Source organism: Myotis lucifugus, unplaced genomic scaffold, assembly GCF_000147115.1.
Source record: "Myotis lucifugus unplaced genomic scaffold, Myoluc2.0 scaffold_241, whole genome shotgun sequence".
Lineage (NCBI taxonomy): Eukaryota > Metazoa > Chordata > Mammalia > Chiroptera > Vespertilionidae > Myotis > Myotis lucifugus.
The window spans coordinates 1,831,002-1,857,900 of record NW_005871289.1 but is presented as its reverse complement, the minus strand read 5'-3'; the positions used below and the strand labels follow the sequence as shown (position 1 = coordinate 1,857,900).

The 26,899-nt window shown below is 44.4% G+C and overlaps 1 protein-coding gene across 1 annotated transcript; it reads left to right on the top strand.

Moving 5' to 3' along the window:
• Nucleotides 1-220: 220 nt before the first annotated feature.
• On the top strand, nucleotides 221-26,899 carry RCAN2 (regulator of calcineurin 2). Its single transcript, XM_006098587.3, has 4 exons — nucleotides 221-250; nucleotides 4,668-4,841; nucleotides 7,352-7,523; nucleotides 24,426-26,899. Exons 1-4 carry the CDS (start codon nucleotides 221-223, stop codon nucleotides 24,584-24,586), a joined length of 537 nt encoding a protein of 178 aa, XP_006098649.1. The 3' UTR covers nucleotides 24,587-26,899.

Here is a 26,899-nt window from a genome sequence, read left to right as displayed (position 1 = left end):
TTGGGCAGGTATTTTTCTCATGGAACAAATTGTTGACTTGAAAAGATAACTAACAGGCAAATGACAGTTATGCAGATCTCGATATTTGGCAGCCATTTTCTCAAAAATGAATGAGTGAGCATGTTACTTCAAGAAAAATAACCAACAATGGTTGTTGCCAATGATAAAGAATAAACTTTCAAGCAAAAGCTAGAACTTTGGAAAATTTGTATCCGCCAGCATGAATCTGACAACTTTGATAAGACAGGCGGTAATATTAATGAATGGCATTTTTGATATTGTGCAATGACAGGCGTTGACATTTGGAAAAGCTGCATAACTTAGGAACCAATATTTTCTGAATGACCAATGCACACTCTTACAGAACATGTGCAGGTAAAAAAATCCATTAAAGATGCAAAATGGATAAATGGATTTTAATATAATCAAAGAAAACATATTCAACATTATAATACCCATTAAGCAGCTGCCACTTGTCGAGTTTTAATGATGTTTCTAACTATCCTCTCCCTTCCTCTCTGTAAAAAATCAATAAAATATATTAAATTAATGATGTATCAAGGAAGAATATTCGAAATTCATTGAAAGGCTATTAAAATCCTCCTCTCTTTTCCAACTGCATAATTGAGTGAGGCCAGCTTTTCTTCATACCCTGGAGACAAAGCAGCAAGCACAGTGTTAACTGATCAAATACAGAGAAGCAGGCCTGAGATTCCAGGTATCTTCTATTAAGTTAGAAATTATAGAAATTTGCAAAATGGTAAAACAATGCCAATCTTCTTACTGCCTTTTTCTTGTTTTGGAAAAGGTAATTTTTTTTATAAAGTATTATTTTAACATATAATGGATTTATAAATAAAAATTTCTTAATTTCTCCATTTTAATTTCTAGTGCAGTAAACATTGATAGATGAAACCCACATTTACAAAAGTCCTTTAGGGATCTCCCATAATTTTTAAGAGGATAGCAAGGTCCTGAGACCAAAGTTTGAGATCGCTGCTGTAGAACTTTATTTTAACTAGTGGCTACAAAGGAAACTAAGAAGGAAGTGAGGAATTTATTGGGTTTGTGGGGTACCAGACTGGAGGAAATTAGCAGCCAGTGGACAGCAAAATATGGCTGTGTGCCTGGTGGGAACTTGAACATTAAAACCACAGAAGATGTGCTAGAAGGGCAGGTGGAGGAACCCTGCGGCTGGCTTTGTTCTTGCCCTGTTTTGCCTAAGGGCCTGGCGGGTTCACTGTGCTAGATCTGCCTCTAACCAATTTGGTCTGGTATCATATTGCCTGAGCAAATGAAATGTTTGTCATGTCACTAATGGAAAAAAATAGAGATGGCCAGCAAGTCCCTAATTCTTGGCCAGGTTTCACTCCCTCCCTCCCTCCCTTGGCCGTTTGTCCCTACATATTCCCAAAAGACTTGTGCAGAGAGGACAGGTCAAGGAAATGCTATTTGTTTATTATTTTTATCATTGTAGAGGGTGGGCCCCAGATGGTCGAATGAAAACCCTGGCTGCTGAGCTCTGGGCAGCACACCAGGTTTGATGAAAGGGCCTAAGCCCCAGACAAGGGATGTCAAAGAGATTTCTGTCATTTACCAACTCCAGCTTGATGGGAGTAGCTGCCTGAAGGCCTTTGGTGAGGAGCAGTGGAGAAGGAAGTGCAACCACATTGACATCTGCCAAGGCCTCCCAACAGGGGAAGCACCTCGGCCATTGTCACCCCTCCCTGAGCCCAGGGCCAGGACTCCTTGGTTCCTTTCTCCTAATCCAGCCAGGCCCTTGAGGCCAAACAGCTCAGCTCAATAACTGAGATGTGAGGCATTGTGAAGAAATATAGAATGAAAAGCAGTGAGTTAGACTCAAAGGAAATGAGCGCCTGCTCCCACCTCCATCTTATCATAATCTTACTGTTGATGCTGAGACATTCTCTATATAGCAATAAGTATTTTTAATCTCTTAATTCCCTCTATTTTAAAAATTCCCCAAATTAATCAAACCACCATCTATGATTTGACCAGTTGAGAAGACTGTCATTATTATGGTCCAGAAAGCAATGTATCCAGGATTTCTGTTCAGGAAAACACAGATTGTGGAAAGATCCTTAATGAGCCCATGGGGTGGTAGTTCACACCTCAGGCCTGGGAGTTGGCTAATCCAAAGGCCTGAGAGATGAGGGAAAAAACTGCCAAGGAACAGACAAGAAAGAATGTTGTTTTGCTCTTGAAAGGGAAAGGGGAATAAGAACAGAGCCTGAAAAGGAGAGAAAGAATTCCTCAAATTCCAGGCATGTCATGAAACAGACAAACAAACAAAAAAACTTGCTTTGAGTGTATTCTTTGGGGTTCTGGACTGAATAGATATGATATAAAGAGAGAGTGTGCAGGTTCAAGAATTAAAACTGGGCCCTAACCGGTTTGGCTCAGTGGATAGAGCGTCGGCCTCCGGACCAAGAGGTACCAGGTTCGATTCCGGTCAAGGGCATGTACCTTGGTTGCGGGCACATCCCCAGTAGGAGATGTGCAAGAGGCAGCTGATCAATGTTTCTCTCTCATCGATGTTTCTAACTCTCTATCCATCCCCCTTCCTTTCTGTAAAAAAGTAATAAAAATATATTTAAAAAAAAAGAATTAAAACTGAGGGGATTATAGATTGCCATGCCCTGGGGAATCTCAGAAATGGGCAACAGCATTTGAAAGGATCACAAACCAGGGACTTGAGGGTCTGAGACAAGGTCTTGGATGCCCAAGAAGTTCTCTGACGTGGCAACCTCAGAGTCAGTGATTTTACAACCCCACATGGTTGCTCCTCTTAGACAAGGTCACGCATGAGCCTTGGGTCAGTGTATTGCTGTCCAGCTCTTGTTCTCATTAAAGCAGTTATCTCTTCCTTTCAATCTAGCAGTGTAATTTTTTCCATAGTTGAAAGCATCTCTATATTCAGGGTCACAAGGACTTTGACCAGTCATGGCTCTGCCACTAACTGGCCATGTGAGCATGGGCAAGTCTTGATCTCTTCAGACCTCAGGGTCCTGATTGGTAAATTGATAGAGATGGTGAGAGAATAGTTGAATTCATTATCCCTTAGGTCTGTTTCAAATCAAAATTCAGTGAATCTTACAGTATTAATCTTTCGTGCATCTCTATTCCCACTTGTACTCACTCTTATGACAACATACCTTTTATTGTAGAAATAAAAGAATCAAAAGAATCAGGATTTTTAAAACATATTTTGATTTATTTCAGAGAGGGAGGGAGGGGGGAGGGAGAGAGGGAGGGAGGAAGGGAGGGAGGGAGAGAGAGAGAGAGAGAGAGAGAGAGAGAGAGAGAGAGAGAGAGAGAAACATCAATGATGAAAGAGAATCATTGATCAGCTGCCTCCTGCATGCCCCACACTGGGTATAGAGCCTGCAACCCAGGCATATGCCCTGACCAAGAATCGAGCCATGACCTCCTGGTTCATACATTGATACTCAACCACTGAGCAACACTGGCTGGGCAAGAATCTGGATTTTTTTAATAGAAGTTATTTCCTTAGTGTCAATTTCTCCATTAACAGCACTCACTAATGGAAAAACAGTAATTTAACATGCACTGTTTTTGTTACTTATAATAAGGATATTTTTAAAGCTAAGAGGAGCCAGAAAGATGGCATTAATATGTAAATTTTTTAGTTCTCTAAGTCTTTTCCTAATCATTTGGGCATTCTCTTATTTGTGTCTGTGTCTGCCTCTCACATTAGATTGTTAGATCATTGTGAGTCGAAACAAAATGATACTCATCTCTGTAATCTCCTAGAGACCATGCATTTTACAAAGTGAGCATTTAATAGAGATTTGTTCAATTGAATTGAAAATTGCATTGAATCAAAAAACTTAAATGATTGCTGTATATTGTGATAAGCTTGGTTATGCTGTGGGAATAAAATTATCCCAAAACCTCAGTGGTTTAGTGCAATAGAGGGTCTTTTTTTCCTTGTCAAGGCAGTCATCTACAGGATGGAGTGAGAGAGGGGAGAAAGATGTTTGTACTCCACACAGACACTCAGGGACCCAGGCTGAGGAGAGTCTGCTTCTGACTACTGAGCACATGCCATCTTCAAGGACAGAGACTGGAAAACTTCTTAAGAGCTTTTTTCCTGCCTTCTGCATACATTTCATTGATCAGGGCTAATCACATGGCACTAGGCGGGTTTGGGGAGTGTGGGCTACCATATCTTTAGGCAAGAAAAATGCCACCAAGATCAATAATCACTACCAATGTCTGCCACATACTTTACTCAGTAGCTCTAATATTTTGGAGATAATGGACTTCTTTGAGAATCTTGGGGCAGCTCTGATCTCTAGCTTGAGGAAGAAATACAAGTGCATAGAAACTTACTAAATATTTTGCATAATTTTCAGGTTTTTCATGCACTTTAAAGCCCATTCACTTATATTCTCCAGGTCCGTGGAGCCAGGTTATGGATCCTTTGACTGAATCCACAGGTGTGTTTAGCACCTGGTAACAGACTGACAGATGAAAACAAACAAAAACAACATGGCCAGTAATCTGTTTGAATTTTATGCTTGGAACAGCCTGTTCATTTACTTAGCTATTTGTTTTTGTCAGCTCAGGCATCATGGAAGATACATGACCAATGGATGTTTCTCTGTGTTTGTTTCGATCAGGAAAAATTTGAGGGTCTGTTCCGGACTTATGATGACTGCGTGACGTTCCAGCTATTTAAGAGTTTCCGACGTGTCCGAATAAACTTCAGCAATCCCAAATCTGCAGCCCGAGCCAGGATAGAGCTTCATGAAACCCAGTTCAGAGGGAAAAAATTAAAACTCTACTTTGCACAGGTAATTCTTACCAAAAGTAACCCTTTTGCCTTACATTATTGTCTGCCTTTTTCAAAATGTAAATGGAGCTCTTTTCTACTTTCACATTGGTTTGTAGTCTATACTTAGTCCACTGAGAACTAAACCTGTGTCACAGGGCAGCATAGCAGGGGTCCTCAAACTTTTTAAACAGGGGGCCAGTTCACTGTCCCTCAGACCGTTGGAGGGCCGGACTATAGTTTAAAAAAAAACTATGAACAAATTCCTATGCACACTGCACATATCTTATTTTGAAGTAAAAAACAAAACGGGAACAAATACAATATTTGTATTTGCATGTGGCCAGCGGACCATAGTTTGAGGACCCCTGGCATAGAGGTTCAGAAGCGGGCTCTGAGGACTGACAGCTGGGCTTCAACCTGCATAAGTTACATAACTTGACTGGGTCTCCGTTTCCTCAGCTATAAGTGGGGGTGATGATATATACCCATAGTGCTATTATAGAATTAAATGAATTATTGGGCATAGAAGTGCCTAAAATTTGGTAAATGCATAATAAATGCCAAGTAATAGTTGTAAAGAATGCTCTAATCACAACTACTCCTAACCTTCCTGGCAAGATTATATTTAAAACTTAAGTTATATGACTGTTTTAGTGGACTATATACCTTTTCAGTGATTCACACTCATAATAAAAGTTTACAAACATATGGGAATTAATTTTGTGTTTTATTTAACCCAAAGTAAATTCTGACTCTTCCAAAAATAGATGGGTAATTCTTGGCAATGCACACAGTGTCCTTGCAGTACAAAACCAATGTCCATAATGTTCCATCAGTAGATAATCTTGATCCATCTCTTATTGGTCAGTAAACATTGTTTCCAACATTGGACTCTAAAAGATGGTACCGTGAAAAGAACATACTTCGCTTCTTTTTCAGGGCTCAAGAGTATTCCGTGTTATGTATATACCACATTTCCTTTCTCCATTCATCTGTCAAAGGACATTTATGTGGCTTCCATCTCTTGGCTATTGTGAATAGTGTGGCAATCAACATGGGGAGCGCTAATATCTTTTCAAGAGCCTGATTTTAATTCTTTCGGATAAATACCCAGAAGTAGAATTTCTGGATCATATTGTGGTTCTATTTTTAATTTTTTGAGGAACCACCAACAGCATATAAAGATTGCTTTCTAATACTTGTTGTCTTTTGTGTTTTGAAAATAGCCAGTTAGAAATTCGTTAAGAGGTTAGATCTCATGTTACGTGTTCTTACAATAAAATAAAATAAAAACAAAAAAACAAAAAGGACTTAGAGCCCTGATTGGTTTGGCTCAGTGGATAGAGCATCAGCCTGGGGACTGAAGGGTCCCGGGTTCGATTCCAGTCAAGGGCATGTACCTTGGTTGCAGGCACATCCCCAGTAGGGGGTGTGCAGGAGGCAGCTGATCTATGTTTCTCTCTCATCGATGTTTCTGACTCTCTATCCCTCTCCCTTCCTCTCTGTAAAATATCAATAAAATATATTTTTTTTAAAAAAGGACTTAGAGTTTGACCTCCGACCCATGCTCAAATCCCACACTGCTAATAACATGTATGACTTGTAGAAACCTCAGTTTCTCCATCTGTTAAAACCCCACTTGTTTCTTCAAAAAGTTAAACATACAGTTACCATCTGACCCAGCAATTCCTCTGCTAGGTATATGTAGAAAAATATTGAAAATTGGTCTCCAACAAATACATGTACACATATGTTCATAGCAGCATTAGCCAAAAAGTAGGAACAACCCAAATGTGCATCATTAAGTGAACAGGTAAACAAATTGTGGTCTATTCATTCAGTGGGATATTATTCAACCATAAAAATGAATGAGATAGTGATACATGCTACACACGGATGAACTTTTAAAACATTATGCTTAATGAAAGAAGCCAGGCACAAAAGGTCACATTATTCCATTTATACGTAACGGTCAGAATAGGTAAAGCCACAGAGGTAGAAATCATATTGGTGCTTGCCACGCTCTGACTGGAGACAGAAATGGCAGCAACTGTTTATTGGGTCTAGGTTTAGGTTTTCCTCTGTGGTGATGAAGATTTTTTTCGAGAGATAGAAGTGGTGGTTGCAAACATCGGGGATATACTGAATGCCACTGAATTGTTTACTTCAAAATGGTTAATTTCATATTATGTGAATTTCACCTCAATTAAAAGGAGGCAAGAGAAGGAAGGGTGGATGTGGGGACCAGCTTCATTAGCATAATCTGGGAACGTGTTAGCAATGAAATCCTTGGGCCCCACCCAGATCTACTGAGTCAGAAACTCCAGGACTCCGAAATGCATATTTTAGTAAGCTTTCCGGGTAATTCCGATGCACAATAAAGGTTGAGATCTGCTGTTTTAAGGGTGAGATAAGATGATTGAGCACATGGTGTGTGGTAAGGAGTAATTATTAAGCTAAAAGTGAGACCAGTGTGGCACCTCTGAGCCATGGTGAATCATGTGTCTTCATTTCTACTCTGTTTGAAAGGTTCAGACTCCAGAAACAGACGGAGACAAACTGCATTTGGCTCCACCACAGCCCGCCAAACAGTTTCTCATCTCACCGCCCGCATCTCCTCCCGTTGGCTGGCAGCCCATCAGCGATGCCACACCAGTCCTCAACTACGACCTCCTCTACGCCGTGGCCAAACTTGGACCAGGTGAGCTCTGCGGGCCTTTTAAAAATATACATGTGTCAGCAACCTGGGAAAGCTAAACGAGATGAACCACCTTGAGATCCCGGGCCCATGGTCACATCTGCATTTGTAATGGATGTATTGCTCTGTGTGGACAGTGGGAGGGATGATGGATGATGGATAAGGATGAAACATCAGGCTGTGTAGTTGTTTAAGAGCAACTCAGGAACCAGTTCTAAAATGTCTACGTGACTTCTTGATTGCAATGCAGATAGTTTAAGATTGGAAAAGGCTACTTAATGCTTACAGGATTATGAAGTTATTTCCTCAGAACAAGCAACCTGAGCTCTAGCAGCGGGCATGAGGCTTCTCTGCTGTGCAGCCCTTTTTATTGCTGTCACAGGTGTGCCCAGGAACCCTCGGTTACAAGACAGTCTGCCTGCCGAAGCAAAGCTTCCAAGTCAAGAAGTTGGTCACAGTAGCCTCACACTTTAGAAACATCTTATGGCCACTTTGTTCCAATGTTGGTATATGTTTCTTGGATTCACTCATGTTCACTGCAGTATAGTATTCCGATGGGTGAATAGACCATCGCGCTTCATGCATCCATTCTCTGGTTGATGGACATTACAGTTGAATCTACAATTAACATTCTTGTACATACCTCCTATCCACTTTTCTGAAAGTTTCTTTATGTTTTATACCTAGAAGTGATATTGTCTTCAGTTTCAGCAGATACTGCCATCTTGCACTCCAGAGTGTGTTTCCTGTATTATAACAGGAGAGGACATGGTGGAGGGGCTGCCACCAGGTGGTAGCTGCGGTTTTAAGCACTGCAGATCCCGAGGGAGGCAATGGCCATTGCATCTGCTCCATTTACAGTAGTCCTCCCAGTGGGATAGGGGGCTTTCAAAATATAACCCCAAAGCCCTGGCAGCACCCCAAGATAATTCTCATTTCATTGATTTGGATCAAGTCCAAGTATTAGTATTTTTTAAGAGTTTCCAGGTGATTCTGATGTGTGGATGAGCTCAAACACCACTGGTAGCCAAATGCCAAATGTCAGGGCTGGTAAATGTATAAGTTCTTACCAGCATTCCTTGGTGTGGTCAGGAAAACATTTGGACCAGAGTCACTCACCCCAGAAATCGGCAGGTTTAATCATCACACATACACTGAGTTTTGAGAAACCTGGGTCCTAGAGCAACCTGCTATCCTGGTGTGCCCACGACCGAGGGGTTCTTGGGAGCTCTCAGTGCTGAAACCAGAAAATTCCCACGCAGAGCAGGAAGAGCGGGTCACCCCCAGGACCCTCAGGCTAGGATGAGGCTAATCTGATTAATAAGCACTCCCTGCAAGAGAATTGCTGGCTGTCCCCTGTGTGGCCTGAAATTTATGGGACTCTCAGAGCAAGCCCCTTGGGGGTTTCTTTGAAATCACCATCAAGTCACTCTGCTTCTGGAGCCTTTAACGTGGTGGTTGGTTTCCCTCAGAGAGGTGCTGTGAGAAGCCGTGGGTGTCTGAGACGGGCTGATGAAAGAAGTGGTGTAATAATCAGGGAGGTGTCTGTGAAATGGGATTCCCTGGAAAGTCTAGTTCACGTACAGACTTTCTGCATTCAGAACCCTGAGATCATGCACGCCCCATCCAAAGAGAGGCCTGCCTGTCATCTATGTAATGTCAAGTGTAGACGTTGAGTCTGCCCCGGTCAAGCCTCATGGAGCCGCTTCTCACAGCGATTCAGGACACTGCAGAGGCAGGCAAGCACACCCCAAAAATGGACCGATCAGAGCCCAGGTCCTTGGAGCTGCCTGTGTGACTCATGCATAGATTTAGACAAGAACACATTTGGACACTTTGTGAGGTTGATTTGAATGTCCACACACGGAGGTCTTCATAGAATCACTGAGGTCTTGGCTAGAGGACATAGAAATCACCCAGCCAACTTGCATTTTACCCAGAGGCCCAGAGAGGGGGAGAAATGACTTGCCAATCACAGGGCTTCTGCCACAGGGCTCTTCCTGTGTCTCTCTTTGCAAAGTAGCCCCAGGCCAAGTCCCACTTTCTTTTAAAAATATATATATTTTTGCCCTGATGGGTTTGGCTCAGTGGATAGAGCGTCGGCCTGCGGACCGAGGGGTCCCAGGTTCGATTCCGGTTAAGGGCATGTACCTTGGTTGCGGGCACATCCCCAGTAGGGAGTGTGCAGGAGGCAGCTGATCGATGTTTCTCTCTCATCGATGTTTCTGACTCTCTGTCCCTCTCCCTTCCTCTCTGTAAAAAATCAATAAAATATATTAAAATATATATATATATATATATATATATATATATATATATATATATATTGTATTGATTTTTAGGGAGAGAGGAAGAGAGAGAAACATCAATCAGGTGCCCCCTGCACACACTCTACGGGGGATGGAGCCCAAAATCCGGTCATGTGCCCTGACCAGGAATCAAACCGAATCGCACTGGTGACTGTTGGTACATGGGATGACACTCAACCAACGGAGCCCCACCAGCCAGGCCTCAAGTCAGACTTTCTGACCAGCAGATCCCAGGGGCATCTAGTCCACTCAGTTGGAGCTGTTATTTCAATAAATCAAATCATTTTTCATCCAGCACAAGACAGAAAATTCATATGCAGTTCATGTTCACGAAGCCTGATGCAAAGACAAGATCAGGGTGAGTCTCAGGCGCCCTCATGGCTAACGGAGCTGAGTCCAGGTCTGGAGGGCACTCCCTGGGACCAGCGTGATGGAGGCAGAACGGACGGGTGGAGAGGGAATTCCACCTCAGAAGGGCTACCCCCAGAGCCTGGCACAGAGGAGGCAGGAGGAAGAATAAAATGGTCTTAAGGGGTAGAAGGAAAAAGGAGGTTCTTTCTAAAGTTGTGAATAACCTACCAACAATGTTATAGATGCATTAATTGTGCTGCTAAGCAGTGAGCCTTGCCTTTCCTTACCCAACTGAACGTACTGTCTACCTTCTGATGTGCCCGGCTGAGCAGTGAGCAGAGATAGGAAAGATGGCTATCCCCACCTTATAGATCAGAACACTGAGCTGCAGAAAGGTGAACGAACTCATCGAGGTGACACAGCTGGGTGGTGGCAGAGGCTAATGTCAAACTCAGCTCTTCTCACTCCCCACTTGGCCAGATCCCAGGGGCTAGTACGGACACTGGCTGCCTCTGGGAACTTTAGGCCTACTCTGCTCTGACACGGGCAAAACGTTTATCCTGACCCTGCATTGACAGGCATCGGTAACACCACTGCCACTTCCAGAAAGCTTAACCCAGGGCCTGGTACGTGTGCAAATGAAGCCCTGTGCACTACGTGTGCAAGAGCAAATCTGGCGGGCCTCCTGCTTTCTATGGATGACTGACCCTGTGTGCCACAGAACAGCTGTAATTTGGATGTATTCCCTGGCATAGCTTTCTCTCCTTGAAAGCAATCTAAGGCTATTTCTTTTTATTTCATTTCCATTTGTCCTTTCCCTGTGTCCTTGAAGCTCCTTCACCGCACACAGATGAATGATTTGTGTCCAGCAATGGAGTTGAAAACATCACAGAGTTCTATTAGAGGCCTGGGCCTCTGGCAGCTGTTTTAGCTGCAATGATGAGAGAGCAGGGCCACACCCTGCATCCTCCCCACCCACATCTCTGCTGTCCCCTCCCCTGTGAGGGGCCAATGTGAGGACTTGCTCCTTCAGTCTCCTCATGGCACTTTGCACAAATGCTCGCTTCTCTTTATGGTAATTTTCCATTATTTCACTTACTGTCTTCCCTACTTTTTGAGGGGAAAATGTCTGTTGTACTCATTTTGGTATTCCTGGCGCCTGATGACACCTTGCACACAGTAGGTGCTCAATAAATATAGAATGAATGAATAGACAGAGCGATTAGCCTGCCTAGAGATAGTTTCTTCACTGGCAAAGTGTTGCTTCCTTCCGGCTGTAGCAAAACTGAGCCAGGCAGCACTAAATTAATGTTTTCTTCAACAAGAGGACTTCTAGCATTTCCATTTTTTAAAAAATATGATTTAGTAAAATTCATTTTTAATCCTTTGGCAGAATCATTTCAGTAACAAGTTATAACTCACTCCGTGTTAAGGGATGGCTACCTCTGTTCCAGGAATGCAGAAACAAATTAGAATGAGAGCAGAGAAAAGCAACTCAAATGATCGAAGGAGTGGAGTTTTGCTTCTGCTTCGGAGGAATGACTAATAGTGCTAAATTGGTAGGCCTGACGAAAAGTAAGTCTGAAGACAGAGCATCCTGGGGCTGGGATCCAGGGCTAGACGGTACTCACGCTCCGGATCACTTCAGCAAACCGGCTGGCTTGTGGGAGCTGTGACTTGTCACGCTGCCCAAGGCAGGCAATGACGTGCATTCATAAGACCGTTTCATGGAGGAGAAAAGTGAGGATGAGGACACAGGACTCAGCTCCGACAAGCAGGGACAAGACTGCGCCCTATTCTTTAAGGAAGGAACTCTGGCGACCCTGGTCCAGGATTTCCTGGAACTGTGGTAGGCAGCTGAAGGGGCACCAGACTTGAGACCGTGAGTTCAGACTGGACCTGGGTTCAGCAACCTTGGTACTTGAGTTCAGGCTAAGAAAGAATTCAGAGCCAAGACTCAATCTATGAGAGAATATTTATTTATAAAATTACAGAGGTAGAAGGAACTCATAGAAGAAATGGATTTAAGAAACAAGTATAGAGGCAAAGGAAGTGAAATATGGATTTAGGATACAAGTATAGAGGCAAAGGGAGTGAGGAAGTGCGGGGAGAGAGAGAGAAGGGAAAGGCTCCTGTGTGCTCCATGGAGGAAGAGCGCTCTGGGTCCTCAGTCCTAAGGGTTTTAATTTTGGAGATTTTAAGGGCGGTCCCAGGGGAAGATCTCACTAGAACAGCGATGGTGAACCTATGACACGCGTGTCAGAGGTGACACACGAACTCATTGTTTTGGTTGATTTTTCTTTGTTAAATGGCATTTAAATATATAAAATAAATATCAAAAATATAAGTCTTTGTTTTACTATGGTTGCAAATATCAAAAAATTTCTATATGTGACACGGCACCAGAGTTAAGTTAGGGTTTTTCAAAATGCTGACAAGCCGAGCTCAAAAGGTTCGCCATCACTGCGCTAGAATATTCAGCGGCTTTGCAGTGTGTCCTTTCAGGGTCTAGGTCTCCACTGATTGATTGGTCGGCATCAGGGCAGGGGGTCATTATACAGTGTAGCTGATCCTGAGGTCAGCTGTGGGGCCACTTACCTGGGTTTGTTGCTTTTCTGGGTCTGGAGCTGAAATATAACTGAGGCCTAGATGTTATCTCTAGGGAGGAAGGGTCAGGGGGTCCAAACCTCATGACCAGCGATATGCTCGGGGAGGAAAGGTCACTCTGGGGGTGACTGTCCTTTGCTGGGCACCTGGGGCTTTCCACCCTGGAGACCTTCTGTGCCTGGCGCATCGCCCTTGCTCTGCTCCTGTCTGTCTAACTGCCCACCCCACAACTTCTAGCGAGGCTCTCAAAACAAGTATGGAGAGGACAGTGCAATTTCCAAGGAGTCCTTATCCACCCAAACCTGTGGGTGCCTTTGAAACCCTTCACGGAATGTTACAACATGAGACCCGGTGTCACCTAACCCTGAAGAGGCAACTGAGTTCTGTTTAACACAGAGAGGACAAGTTTGCATTCTGGGAAATATAAGAACATAGTTTGAAACGTTCTTAATCAGTGTCCCCATGACTGCATGTTCTGTTTTTGATCCAGGAAGTAAATAAACATAGAGGAATTAGGGAAAAAAAATAAATAGCAACAATGACTAAAACTTCTATAGAGGGCTTGCTGGGTGTCAGGCCCTGTTCTAAACACATTATTGCATTTAATGCTCACTGCAACTCTATGAGACAAGCATTGTTATTTGCCTCATTTATTCAGCTGGGGAATATGAGGCACAGAGTGGTTGAGTAACTTGCCTGAGGCTGCACAGCTGGTCAGTTAAAACATGTTCCTCTGCCACTGGCAAGCAGCAGAAAGGATTGATCAAGCCACTACCCCGGCCCTGGAGAGTAAACAGTTTGAGAAACCAGAGAGATCTCTTGAAGAGTAAAATTAATTTCTCCAGAAGAAAGTCAAGATTGTTGGCAAAGGAAATTTTAAAAATACAAAACAGTTTACACACTTGGTTCCTCCACATTTCACTGCTCTGCTTACTGCCCCGCCTCTCTCCCTCAAAAAAACACACCCACTGCACTCGCTGGCTGTTTCCATCTCTTGTCCAGAGGGACACAGGGATCAGAATTTGCCTCCCTCTGCTCTGTTGAAAGGACAGCCATCACCTCTATAAAACAGAAGCTTTCTGCATTGGTATTAGTCCCCCTGGGGAATTTAGAGAAGCCGGGTCATGTAACAATGACCTGGGCAAAATAAGATGGGCTTTGACCAGCGGGAGAGTGGATCGAATACTTCTTTTGGTTTATTGTCTAATACCCATTGTTCCTGACCCCAGAGAGAGTCTAGTGCTGTGTTCTTTTTGAATGTAAAACAAAATATGGAAAACGAAAACCCAGCCCAGCAAAAGAAGCTTATCTATACCAATCAGCAAAAATGGCAAAATAGAGCTGTCGCTGCAGCGAGCGGGTGGTAGGCGGGAGGTGGGATGTGAAATGCCAGCCCTTGTTCTGCTCTCTAGGATGGCTCCCGAAGGTCACGTCCATTGTCACTGGAAACGCCTGGGGGAGAGATATGAAAAGTCATTGTCTGTTCCCTGTTTTCCACCTGCTATTTTTAGCTCTTGTTAGAGAGATCAATTTTAGTTAACTGCAGAGGAAGGCTTAATATGGTGCTCGAGTTTCAAATCGAGTACATCTGCTATATTTAGATTTTTTCCAAATTCCTCTCCATCAAAACATGCCATAGTAAAGCAATTTTGCCGGTTTGCTGCTTGGTAGATATTGTTTCCTCCAAATGGAAAAATATATTTCAGTCATTCATGTAACTTATAAGGAAGAGAAATTTCCTATCCCAAGCTCATTGATTCAAAGGGAGAGAAAATTCCGTTTTGAAAATATACACGAACACCCCTGTTGTGGGTGCATCTGGTGTAACTGTTATGGAAGCCTCAGTTCTTGGTAAACGTTTGCTGCTTTCTGATCACAGGCATGAAAAGCAAATAAAACAGCTCGTCTCCAGTGATCCAGTTAGTGCAGTCTCTTTGGGTCACTCCCCACACAAGGGACATAGATTTCTGATCCTGGAATGCATGCTCGTCATTGTCCATCTCCTTTGAAGAATTTTCCCTGGAAAATAATTGTAAAGGAGGTTTTCGTCTCAGCATATATTCCACAATCATTTCCAATCCATGTTGAGTAACAATATAAAATACTTCTTTTTTTTAATTTCACAGGTAAAACATGCACATTGTAGAAAAAATAGAAAGGACACATGACCAAAATTCGAAAGCACTCGCACATCCCATAGCCACACCCCTGATATCGGGGAAGGTAGAACAGGGTGGCCACTCCCAGGGTGGACACCTCAGGACTCTGTGACCGAGCACACCAGGAGCTCAATAAGTCCCTCTGCCCTGGAATACCTCCTCCTCTTCCCTCTGCCCCTCTCCCCCCCACCCCCACCCTGTAGCTATAAATGAAGCTCCAACAAAAAGAGAGGTATTTCTCTTGCTTTCGGATGATGGTTAAAACTCAGGATATGAATTTGAAAGTTTGAATCCAGACTACTTTTGAGTTCCTATGTGACCTTGAGAAGCTTTCTTAACCTCTCTGTGCCTCAGCTTCCTCAAGAGTAAAATCAGCCCTGCTGATGTGGCTCAGTGGTTGAGCATCAACCTATGAACCAGTTAGTCACTGTTGGATTCACAGTCAGGGCGCATGCCCGGGTTGCGGGCTCAATCCCCAGTGTGGGGCGTGCAGGAGGCAGCTGATCATTGATTCTCTCTCAACATTGTTTTTATCTTTCTCTTCCTCTCTGAAATCAATAAAAATATGTATTTTTTTTAAAAGAGTATGCCCGGCTGGCATGGCTCAGTGGGTAAGCATCAACCTATGAACCAGGAGGTTACAGTTCGATCCCATATGCCTGGGTTGTGGGCTTGATCCCCAGTGTGGGGCATATAGGAAGCAGCCGATCAATGATTCTCTCATATCACTGATGTTTTTATATCTCTCTCCCTCTCCCTTCCTCTCTGAAATACATATATATATATATATATATATATATATATATATAGAGAGAGAGAGAGAGAGAGAGAGAGAGAGAGAGAATAATCAGATTGTTGTGAACATCAAATGATGTAACCCGTCTACATCCACATGTCCAGCCCTGGACTTAGTTCTCCATTTTATTGTCAGTTGGTTTTCAAACTGGATCCTAGTCTCCTATTAAAGTCTAAGTGCCTATTGTAAACTCTTAACTCAGTGTTTCTCACTGATATTTTGTAACTGACAGCCCTACACATTGCAATACACTTAGCATCTTTGGGCATCACCTGCTAAATGCCAGTGTCCATACCCTATGACAAAAAAATAAATCCCCATCACTGCCCTGGCTGATTGCTCAGTGGTTAGAGCATCGGCCCATAGACCAAAGAGTCTTGGTTTTGATTCCTGGTCAAGGGCATGTATCTCAGTGGTGGTTCGATCTCTGGTCCCTGTTGGGTGAGATCGGGAGACAACCAGTCCATGTGTCTCTCTCACGTCAATGACTCTCTCTCTCTCTCTCTCTCTCTCTCTCTCTCTCTCTCTCTCTCTTTCCCTCTCCTCCTTCCCTTCCACCATATCTAAAAATCAATGGAAAAATTTCCTTGGGTGAGGATTAAAAAAAATCCCCATCACTTTTTCAGATCCACTGGGAGTGTCTGAGAGCCACACTAATTACACTTCAGGAGTATTTATCAGGTGGCTGTCAAGTGCGACAAAGACATAGAGGCAAAGACTGCCTAGTCAGGAGCCCAAGGGACCAGTGTGGAGCAGCCAGAAGAGGGACAAAGAAGGAGACAGTAGAGAGAAGTGTCACCACTCCCCTCCACACACCCCCGCCCCCCAACACACACACTCTCTCTCTTTCTTTCCTTTCCTTTGGAAAAATAGAGGGAGACAAGATTGCAGGCAGAAAACTTAAAAATACTGTTAAATAGCATATCTGGATGGGAGGAGGGTGCAGCTTTGGAAAACTTTTGGGGGGGAATGTTTTTCCCTATAACTCAGTCCTTCTCTTGAGGAACATTAGGCCCCAAACAAACCAGCATTATCCCTGCCAGGACTGAGAGAAGGTTCAAAATCCTGGCGAGCAAATAGGGGCTGATGCCGGGGTAGAGGGAAGAGAGGGAAAGTACTCCTCCCGCCTCCCCTTCCCTGCTCCTGGCTTGTCACTCTCCTTCCCACCTCCCCCACTTGTCTGAAAGCTGGATCAGTACCAGGCACGTCTTCTCTGCAGGTGACAGGGAGCAGGCCCCTGGGCTTGGCAGCCTTGTGGGCCTTCCCTCCCTGCCAAACGTGAAGTCCTAGCCCAGCACTGAAAGGAAAGGGAATCTGACTATAAACACCTTTCAAGCACATGTAACTCTCTCCTCAATGTCCGTGTTCCATCTCACCAACGGGAAGTGTATTCAGTGAAACTAACACTTAACATAGAAATGCCATTGAACTTATTCTGTCAATCAAGACCCATGCTCCCACTTTCTCTTGAGAAAAATCACACTGACAATAAAAACCTGTGGGTAGGGCATTGCAGTTGCCTTTTAAACGTGACCAACCCTGCAATGGTCTAATATTGGAATTTCCATTTTTCGTCTCAATCAATATAAAGGGCTCTTAATCCCAACTAAGGTTGAGGGCTCGGCACACAGCCCAGCCCAGTTCTATGCTCAGGGTCCCGTTGGAAATGTCCTTAGTACTTGGCTTGAGAAGCCGTCACCCATTCTTAACGTTCAGCATAGATTATAACTGACACCTGCTTTTCTCCTGTTTGGTTCAGAGCTCACCAAGGGTTAAATAATAAGTCAGATGAGCTCAACAGTGCCAGCTTTGTTCCTGGCGAAAGGCTAAAGCTGAGACTGTGGTTTAGTTGAGCGACAGCCAGGGCTTCCTGACGCTGAAGTCCAGAACCATACCATTTTACTCTCCCTGTCACAGAGACAGAGTGTGTCACACTGCCCCTTCCCCACCCCCTACCCCCGCCACACACACACACACACACACACACACACAGCACTGTCTTTTCTGCTTAGCGCCGCCGAGCTGAGAGCAGAGCAGAGCACGGGCCCTTTGCAGGCGGGGATGGCTCAGAGAAAAAGGTGGCAGAGGGTGAGCTGAGCAGTTCCAGTTCTTTTTCCCCAACATTGACCATCAGATGTTGCTTCTCTTCCACCAGAGAAGAGCAAGAGAGGGGCCAGGGAGAGAGGTCCCGAGTGGTGAGCTTAGGGAGCTCCCACCACAAACAAGGACCCACTGGAACTGGGGAGCTATCCACTCTAGCACAGCACCTGAGCAGGAAAAAGAGGGAAAACACTAAAAGGCAATTGTAGTAGCTTAGCTTGCTTCTAGACAAAGAGGACTTGTATAACCCATGACCTATCAGTTGCCACATAACAAATTACCTCAACATGAGTAGGATTTAAAACCACAGCAATCATTTATTTTGCTCACAGTTATGATATTTGGGCAGAGTTCAGGGGACAGCTCCTCTCTGCTCTGTGCATTGTTGTGGGGACAGTGCAGCTGGGGACGGGCCAATCAGCTTTCAGGATGGTTCGCTCACATGGCTTCTGGCTGAGAACTCAGGAAGGTGGAGGGTCAGGGACCCTGGTACCTCTCCATGGGCTGCTTGGGCTTCCTTACAGCATGGAGGTGAGGTTCCAGGAGTGAGCATCCTGGCAGAGCAGGCAGAGGTGCCTGGCATTTTTGTGACTAACTCAGAATCACACTGATAAGTCATACTGTATCAGTCAAGGCAGCCATAAAGGCCTGCTCAGATCTGAGGGGAGGGGACACAGTGCGAACAGCCCTTCATGAAGGAGTGGCAACCATTTTATGGTTGGGGGTCACCAGCAAGTTTAATGCTGGGCAGGAAATATGACCATCTTCGCAAAATACAATCTGCAACTACACGTAACTTTCCTGTTGAGAATTCATCTTTAATATGAAAGATAATAAAGTTAAAGCAAGAAGGAAACACAGAGGGTCTTTTATCAGAGTCCGAAGTCATCATAAGAGATGTAGATGAGCTCAGTCTATAATTTATAGTCCTTTTCTTTTTATAATGTATTAAGTGTTGTCTTTTGAGAAGATTCGTTGTCAAGGAGACCATGTCTAGAAACACTAGCAATTGGCCAAACAAAAAGAGGCAAGGTGCAAAAGGAATACATACTTCTTCTTTTGCGAGAGAACCAATATTCACTAAAAAATTGAGTTGCAGGGAAAGCGTATTAAAGTAAAAGATAAAATGGGCTCCCTTTCAGTAGAGTCTCTGAAGAACATGAAATTAGTGAGGATAACGGGAGTGGTTATGAGCAAGTTCTTTGAAGTCAGACAGAGTTTAATTGAGTGAGATTGAATCCTGGCTCTGCTATTTACTACCTGTGTGATCTCAGTTTCCTCTTGTATGAAGAAGACATTACGAAACCCACATTACAGAATTGCTGCCCTAATGAAATATCTAGTTTATGTGAAGTACTTAGAGCTGGGTCTGGCATCTGGCAAGTGCTCAGTAAATAGTTGTGATGTTTAAGGCAGATGCCAGGTTTCTATGACCTAGCCCTGAGAGCATCCTGAAAATAAGGGAAATACCTGCCCTTCGGTAGTTTTCAGCTCAGTTGAAAAGCTAGAGCTTACACAAGTGTAACTACAGGAGGAAAATCAGGTGTGCATATGTGCCGAACACTACACAAGTAGGTCTCCAATGGCCCAGCTTGGTGCCTTCATAAATCAATAGCATACTTATTGAGCACTTACTTGCACCCTACACTGCAGCCATCACAAAAGAAGGTTAAGTCCTGGCTTCAGTGGTTTGAAATATAAAACATTCCCAGATGAAATAATGAATAAACAAAAGGTGACCTAATCAAGCCTTATGAATATGTGGTTCACACTATCTAAGAAAATCAGAGATCTCATTAAAAAGGCAACTTGGAAATGGGTAGGAAGAGAGAAGAAAAAGGAGGGAAACTTACCAATGAGTAGGGACAAGGCAGAGGTCAAGAGGAAAAGGATCATTTAATTTTGAGGTTCAGGATTCATGGATCCCTACTGTTACCTGGAATCCAGCAGGGTCATCATCCACCCCTTAGTGTTGTTTCCACAGTGACTCCTCCAAAAGCTCTTTGCAATCAGCTGCTTCATTCTTTAACTATTGTCAAGTGTAACTAGATTCTTTCGTCAGATTGAAAACCAGAAATTATTTTGGAGGACAGGACTGACCACAATGTTGCCTTAAATAAGCATGTCATGCATCTTAGGAGGGCTGTGTAAAGGATTTGACACATATTCTTTATTTTATAGTAGCCCACAGACATGCTGTCATCCCCACTTAACTGGTGAGGAAAACTGAGGCTTAGAAATGTTGTAGAACACTCAGACTAACACCACTAGTAAGTGATAAGGTGAAGTTTCCCAATGTTTTTAGGAAGTGTATTCTGGCAGGGGGATGACTTCCGGGCGTGAGGAGCGCAGCTCAGAGTCCTCTGGGTGGGAGGAGGTGAACCACAAGTAGGTCAGCGCAGGCAGGATCTGCGGAGGGAGCACATGAGAAATGTTTCAAAGCGAATTCAGTGATGCTGGTGACAACTACAGTGGATCAGAGAAAGTGAATTCAAGGATGACCAACTTCAAGGATTTGCATCTAGAAGGCTCTAAGAGAAATGGGATCGCTGGGAAGTAAACATAGATTGACAGGGAAATACATCATTCTGCTTTAGGCATGTGAGTTCGGAAAAGAGGAGGAGACTTAGATGGAGATGTCAGTACCTCGAGATGCAGGTGTGAGATCAGGCTGAGGTTGGAGCTTCTTACAGGGACAGGAATGGGGAGCTCATGTTGTTCCAGAGAAAGAATCTTCTGAGGAGAGCAGCAGATTTGCCGAGAAATAAAGCAAACCTTCGCCTTATGCCTGCTGCATGTTGCTGTGCTTTGCAAGCCTCCTGTGCAGGGTGCCATTTTCCCTGGAAAAAGTCATATGAGGACTTGTCCTGGGAGGCACTAATGCAGCGGTTCTCAACCTGTGGGTCGCAACCCCTTTGGGGGTCGAACGACCCTTTCACATGGGTCGCCTAAGACCATCGGAGAACACATATATAATTACATATTGTTTTTGTGATTAATCACTATGCTTTAATTATGTTCAATTTGTAACAATGAAAATACATCCTGCATATCAGATATTTACATTACGATTCATAACAGTAGCAACATTACAGTTATGAAGTAGCAATGAAAGTAATTTTACGGTTGGGGTCACCACAACATGAGGAACTGTATTAAAGGGTCGCGGCATTAAGAAGGTTGAGAACCACTGCACTAATGCTTTAGGAAGGTTTCTCTTTCCCCCCTTCACAAACGTTTCTTTAGGAAACTGAGCAGTCTGATCTCTGCTTTACTACACATAAATACCTTCACACATCTGCATTATGCTGACATTTACAAACCATGCATATAAGAATTCAAGAAGCCCTAACCGGTTTGGCTCAGCGGATAGAGCATCAACCTGCGGACTGAAGGGTCCCAGGTTCGATTCCGGTCAAGGGCATGTACCTTGGTTGCGGGCACATCCCCAGTAGGGGGTGTGCAAGAGGCAGCTGATCGATGTTTCTCTCTCATCGATGTTTCTAACTCTCTATCCCTCTCTCTTCCTCTCTGTAAAAAAATCAGTAAAATATATTTTTAAAAAAAAAAGAATTCAAGAAGGGGCAACTCATGGCCCATACACCCAAGACAGCACGATGGAGAACTTCTTGGGGCACTTGGACCAACAATCACCAACACCTTTCTCTGTGATTGTGCCAGAACACGTCACAGCGTCCCCAGCCAGCTCATCAGCACAGGAACTCAACCTCCTCCCTCCTGAGGACAGGAAGCAGACCGTGGCACCTCCACTTCCTCCAGACGTGCAGAAATAGGGATGCTGTCTGCAGCCTGTCTCCATCCACTCAGGAAAAGAGGAGACAGAACCTTGGCATTGCTTTTGAGCAGTAGCCAAGCCTACATCAGTGTCAAAGGCCTAGATGAGAATCTAACTTTTGACCACGTGCTGAAGGATTGTGCATTTGTGTGGCTGGGAATCTGTTTTGTGGGGGTTGTTGGAAATCCCTGGCCAATGCATTTTTGTGGGGGGTTGATCCCGGTCACCTTTCTGCTCACAGGGGAAATGACAGTTCGTGATGGGCGGACTCTGCTTGTCCTTTACCAGACTGGCTGCCATGCATGGCCCTGCCCACTGTCCTGGGGCAGGACCTGCCCTCCCTGTGAAGACGAGGTCCCATGTCCCCATGCAGGTGACAGCATTGAGATCATTCCTCATGGCGCAGGAATGAGCTGAAGCCCAAAGGGAAAGAGAGGCCAAAAGGAAAAAAGAGAGAGAGAAATTCAACCCAGCAAAACCAAAGCTATTTCTTTTTATTTCGTGGGCTCTCAACAGCTGTTTAGCTTTGCTGGATTTTGACAGTAAGAAAGCTGCCAAATTTAGAACAGTGAAATGTCAGCGTCAGTGGGATCACAGCAGTGAACTCTCTCTACTGCCAAGCGATCTGACTTTGGTAACTCGACGTGAAAGTCGCCCTGCACAGGGTGTCCCCCAACAGGATGCCCTGCACAGGGCGCTTGCCCCTCCATCCCGAGTGGACGCCCAGTACCCCCAAACTGAGGAAGGCACCCACTTTTGAAGAGTAAACTCATTGCAACTAGGGAAGTCTGTAAGGGCTTGTTCCTTATGCAAGGCAGGGCAAACAGTGGTTTGATCGAAAAGCTAGCTTCATAATGGATATTTTACTACTATTTTGAAAAAGCTAACTTCTTACCAGCAGATGAGGAAAGGGGCAGGGTGTCGGTCATCCCCTGGCCAGCTTCCCTGTGTCACCTCCTCACCCCCACAGTCTCCACGCTCACTTTGCTATGGCAGACTCCCCTGTCAGCCCCGCCTCGGAGGATAGGTGACTGCTGCTCCCTCTTCCTGTGTCACAACCAGCAGGGCCACGAAGGGGACTGCAGCGACTTCAGCGGCCACCTGTGTTTCTTCCCAAGGCACTTCTCCAAACGTGCGAACCTGGAAGAAACCCTCCCCACAAAACAAGAACCACCTCATTTGGTTGCTCAGACGTCCTTTCTTCCTCTGTCTCCTGCTTGAGGGAGTCCCCGTTCAGAACTGCGGGGTGTTCCAGCAGGAAAGAGAAAATGTTGGGCGCCCTGGACACAGAGAACTCAGTCACCGTTTGCTGAGGAACTTCACATGAGAATGTGAAGTTAATTAGCCTGATGGCTGGGAGTGGCTGCAGGGCTCGCCTGGATCCCTTGCTTCTGTTCTTTTATGGGTCCTCAGCCAGCGTCCCTCCCAGCACTGCCCTCCACCTGCGCTGTTGTCCCTCTCCAGTGAAAAACCATGATGCATAATAGAGGGAAGGAAGGAGGGAGGGAGGGAGGGAGGGAGGGAGGGGAGGGGAGGGGAGGGGAGGGACAGGCTATGTGCATGCCAGTGCCCTCCCAGGACCGCAGCCACCTGCCTGTCACAGGAAGCCCTGTGACAGTGGAGCACCTGGGGGTGCGGGCACCAATGCAGATGTCACTAAGTCAGCATTTGCAGGTTGCATCCTCATACTGGAAAACTCTTCTGAACAAGTACCTGCCGTTAGCTGCCAGGTGCTTGCGAACCACCACGCAAAGATGCCCCGACCAGGTCTGCCCACCCTGGCCCACAGCCTTTTCTGCACCTTTCAGATAAAGCCAGTGCAGTAGGTTCCTCTCCTTAGTAATATCTGAAATGGTCCTTCTGCCTTGGGATTTTGATAAAAATGGCAACATTCTTTAAGGAGAACAAACACATTCACATGAGCTCTGAATAGCATCTGTATGTACACCACAGCCTTTTAGAGTTACTTGCTCCTCACAATTTGGTATCATAGTCCGTGATACACATTTCCACCCAGCACTTAACATGGAATATTGTTCGCAAATGCCACCACCGGGCTGTGCTCTCGAGAAAGGCACAGTGTGTGTGTGTGTGTGTGTGTGTGTGTGTGTGTGTGCACTTTGTAGCCTTTGTAACTAGCAATGGGCCAGACCATGGGAAATGCTCAACCAGTACCTCCTGAACTGAAAAAGACAGACAGGAAGCCAGTTGGCTAACAGCAATTGGATTGTAAGATGGGCAAGTTAAGAATGGCAGACTTTTAGGACTGAAAGGGACCTTGAGAGTCACCTAACTCAGTTACCCAGTCACTACTGCAAATCCCAAACAAGCAATGACCCTGCCTTATCCCATCCTGGGGCAGCTCTTGCTATAGGACGCGTCCAGCTGGAACACTTAGAGAGTACTATATCCAGAAGGCGAGAGAGTGAAGTGATTGGCTCATGGTTACACAGCAATTAGCAGCAATGCTGGGAAATCAAGGGAAACTGATAACTCACTGCCAGACCCATCCAGTCCTCGCCACAATCCTCTGGGAGATCCTGCCATTTTGATGCTTGCAGTTGAGGACCTGAGGCTGCGAGAGGCTGAGTGGCCTGTTCAGTGTTGTAGTTGATAGGTGGTCGGTCTGGGATACCATGACTGATAGGTCTCATTCCATTTTCCAATGCCCCCAGCTATCCCTGGGTACGATCCCAGGTTTCCTGAGACTGAATTCTTCTTCTCACTGCCTAAAGCAAACCTCACCAAAGAACCTGTTTCTCACCCCCCACTCTTCTCGCTTTTCAGGAGAGAAGTATGAGCTCCATGCAGGGACTGAGTCCACCCCAAGTGTCGTCGTGCACGTGTGTGACAGTGACATAGAGGAAGAGGAGGATCCAAAGCTTGCCCCAAAGCCAAAAATCATCCAAACCCGGCGTCCCGGCCTGCCGCCCTCCGTGTCCAACTGAGCTCACCGCTCCGCCTCGACGATATGTCTCCTCTTTATCATGCTTTCTTTTCCCCGTTGTTTGTCGAAAAAAAATTGCCTTTAAATCACTGGGTGTTTGGTTGTTTGAGATTCCTTCCTTGTAATCAAGCCTCTCAGACAAAAGGGCTAGGAAAGGTGATATGTTTCCTGATCATATCATACCATCAAGAATAATCCATTATTTAGAAGGTTTTAGGAAATAAAGTAGTATTTTCTTATTAAACAGTCAGCACAGCCTATATCTTCATTCTCTCATGGTGATACAAGCCAGAGATATCAGTAAAAATAGCACCTGTGTTGTTTGTGAGCTGTTTCAGTCCCAGTCCTGATGTGTGAGTTGTTTATTCCCGGCCACTGAAGTAGGACCATAAGTAAACTTGAGTTTGACTGCATGAGATATCCCTATCTGGTCTCACTCAGTCCTCTGCATCCCGACATTCCCAGGACATGCATGATCACCAGCATTTACTTTCATGATTTGAGGATCTCCTATTAACTCACAGGTTCTTAGCAGCCAGCCATGTCCTATCTAGCGTAGTAAAATTATCAGCATCGCCCAGCTCAACAGGTCTGGGTATATTCACTGTTTTGAGTCAATACTTCATGGCTCTGTTAAAATTCCTGGAAGCAAAACTGAGTTTGGCCCCAAAGATATTCCTCAGTCGATTTTGAACTTCCATCTAGAACTTTCCCAGCCTCTGTAGGGAGGCTTGTCCAGGGTGATAGAGACCGATTTCAGACAAACCTATTTATTACAAAAGTTTCATGGTGTCTGAACGATTGTTTTTCCTCTTTGTATATTTGTACAAATGTTTCAGCTGTGCTTTTAAAATCTGGATGTTTTTTATTTAGTGATTGTTCAGCCATTTGCTGCTTTAAAACATAATATGTGCATTGCTTATGAATGCATTCATAGACTAATACAGATAATCAGATAATATTACACTCTATTATGGATAATGCTGAATTTTGAAAGGGCACAAAACTTCTCATGCCCATGTATAAATGATTAGCCAACATCTTTGCTATCAAGACCACTTGTTTTTAAATAAAGTGAAGAATGCTAATGTCAGTTGTAGACAATTTGGAGGAAGCTAAGTCTCCAGAATGTAGCAGCTGCTGAGCATGTTAAAAGGCGAAGGATGATAAATGTATGCCGATCCTACTCATGCAATGCCCATATTGCTCAAACAATTATTTGTTTTTGTTACATGTGATTTTTCTATTTCTCTAGCCCGAAGTGCATTACAGAAGATACACCTATAGAACCATTTCCTTCTGCTATATGTGCCAGGCCTCATCTACTCCTGTACATTAATGAATTACTTTTGATGCAAATGCCAATTGCGACGGCGTGGGGGAAATAGTTTCAATACCCAAGCCTCAGAAAAACACACAAGAACAATAACTCAGCCAACTGCTAGAAGGATTGTTGTGGTTTTTGACTAAGGTGTATGTTAGTTTTATCAGAAACTTAAAACATAGACTGATCACTCAGAAATTCTAGTCCGTTCTACTGTGAATATAGCAATATTGTACTGGACACAGGATGGGTGAAATTGAGGACAGCATTGCCCGTAAAGTCCTGAGTTTCCATAAGAAAAAAATGAAGGCTCCTCTTAAAAATAAAATCTGAGGCGGGTATAATAAGCAAGTGCTTTGACTATCCTTTGCTGTGGAGATTTTTGGTTTTTCATTAACAAATGAGAGATTAGACTGAATAGTGAAGAAATGCCGCCCTCTAGTGGGAGAAATAGAAATTTTGACCTCAGCCATGTTGTGCTGAATCTTCTCAGTCATCTGTGGGTTGTTTGACTTTTTATGCTACACAGAATTTCCAGAATGCAGGTTCTAAAGAAATCTGGGTGAGAGAACATATTTGGAAATGAATTTTAAGTGTTAAAAAACAGATACATCAGACATTTCCAACCAAATTCAGTATAAGTTGAAATGACCCGTCTGTGTAGTCATGAAATAAAAGCTCGGTGGAGGGTATGACCTAAATGGTTAGTCTTGGTGAACTTTATTGCAAAGTGCCCATGTGAATCTGTCTCAGATCAAATCATTCTTTCCTGAGGTTGGGCTTGGGGAGGGAGAAGCGTGGAAGCTCCCAGCACTGTGGAAGTCAGAATTGCCTCAGCATTTCCATGACGCACATTATGCAAACCTCTTTCGCACTATTTTAAGTTTGAAAAGTTTAAATATGGAGGGGGGGAGGTTTCCACCAATTGAATCATTTGTGCACGTGTATAGCTCAAAGAGCTTAGACTTCAAATATACCTGGTGAATGACT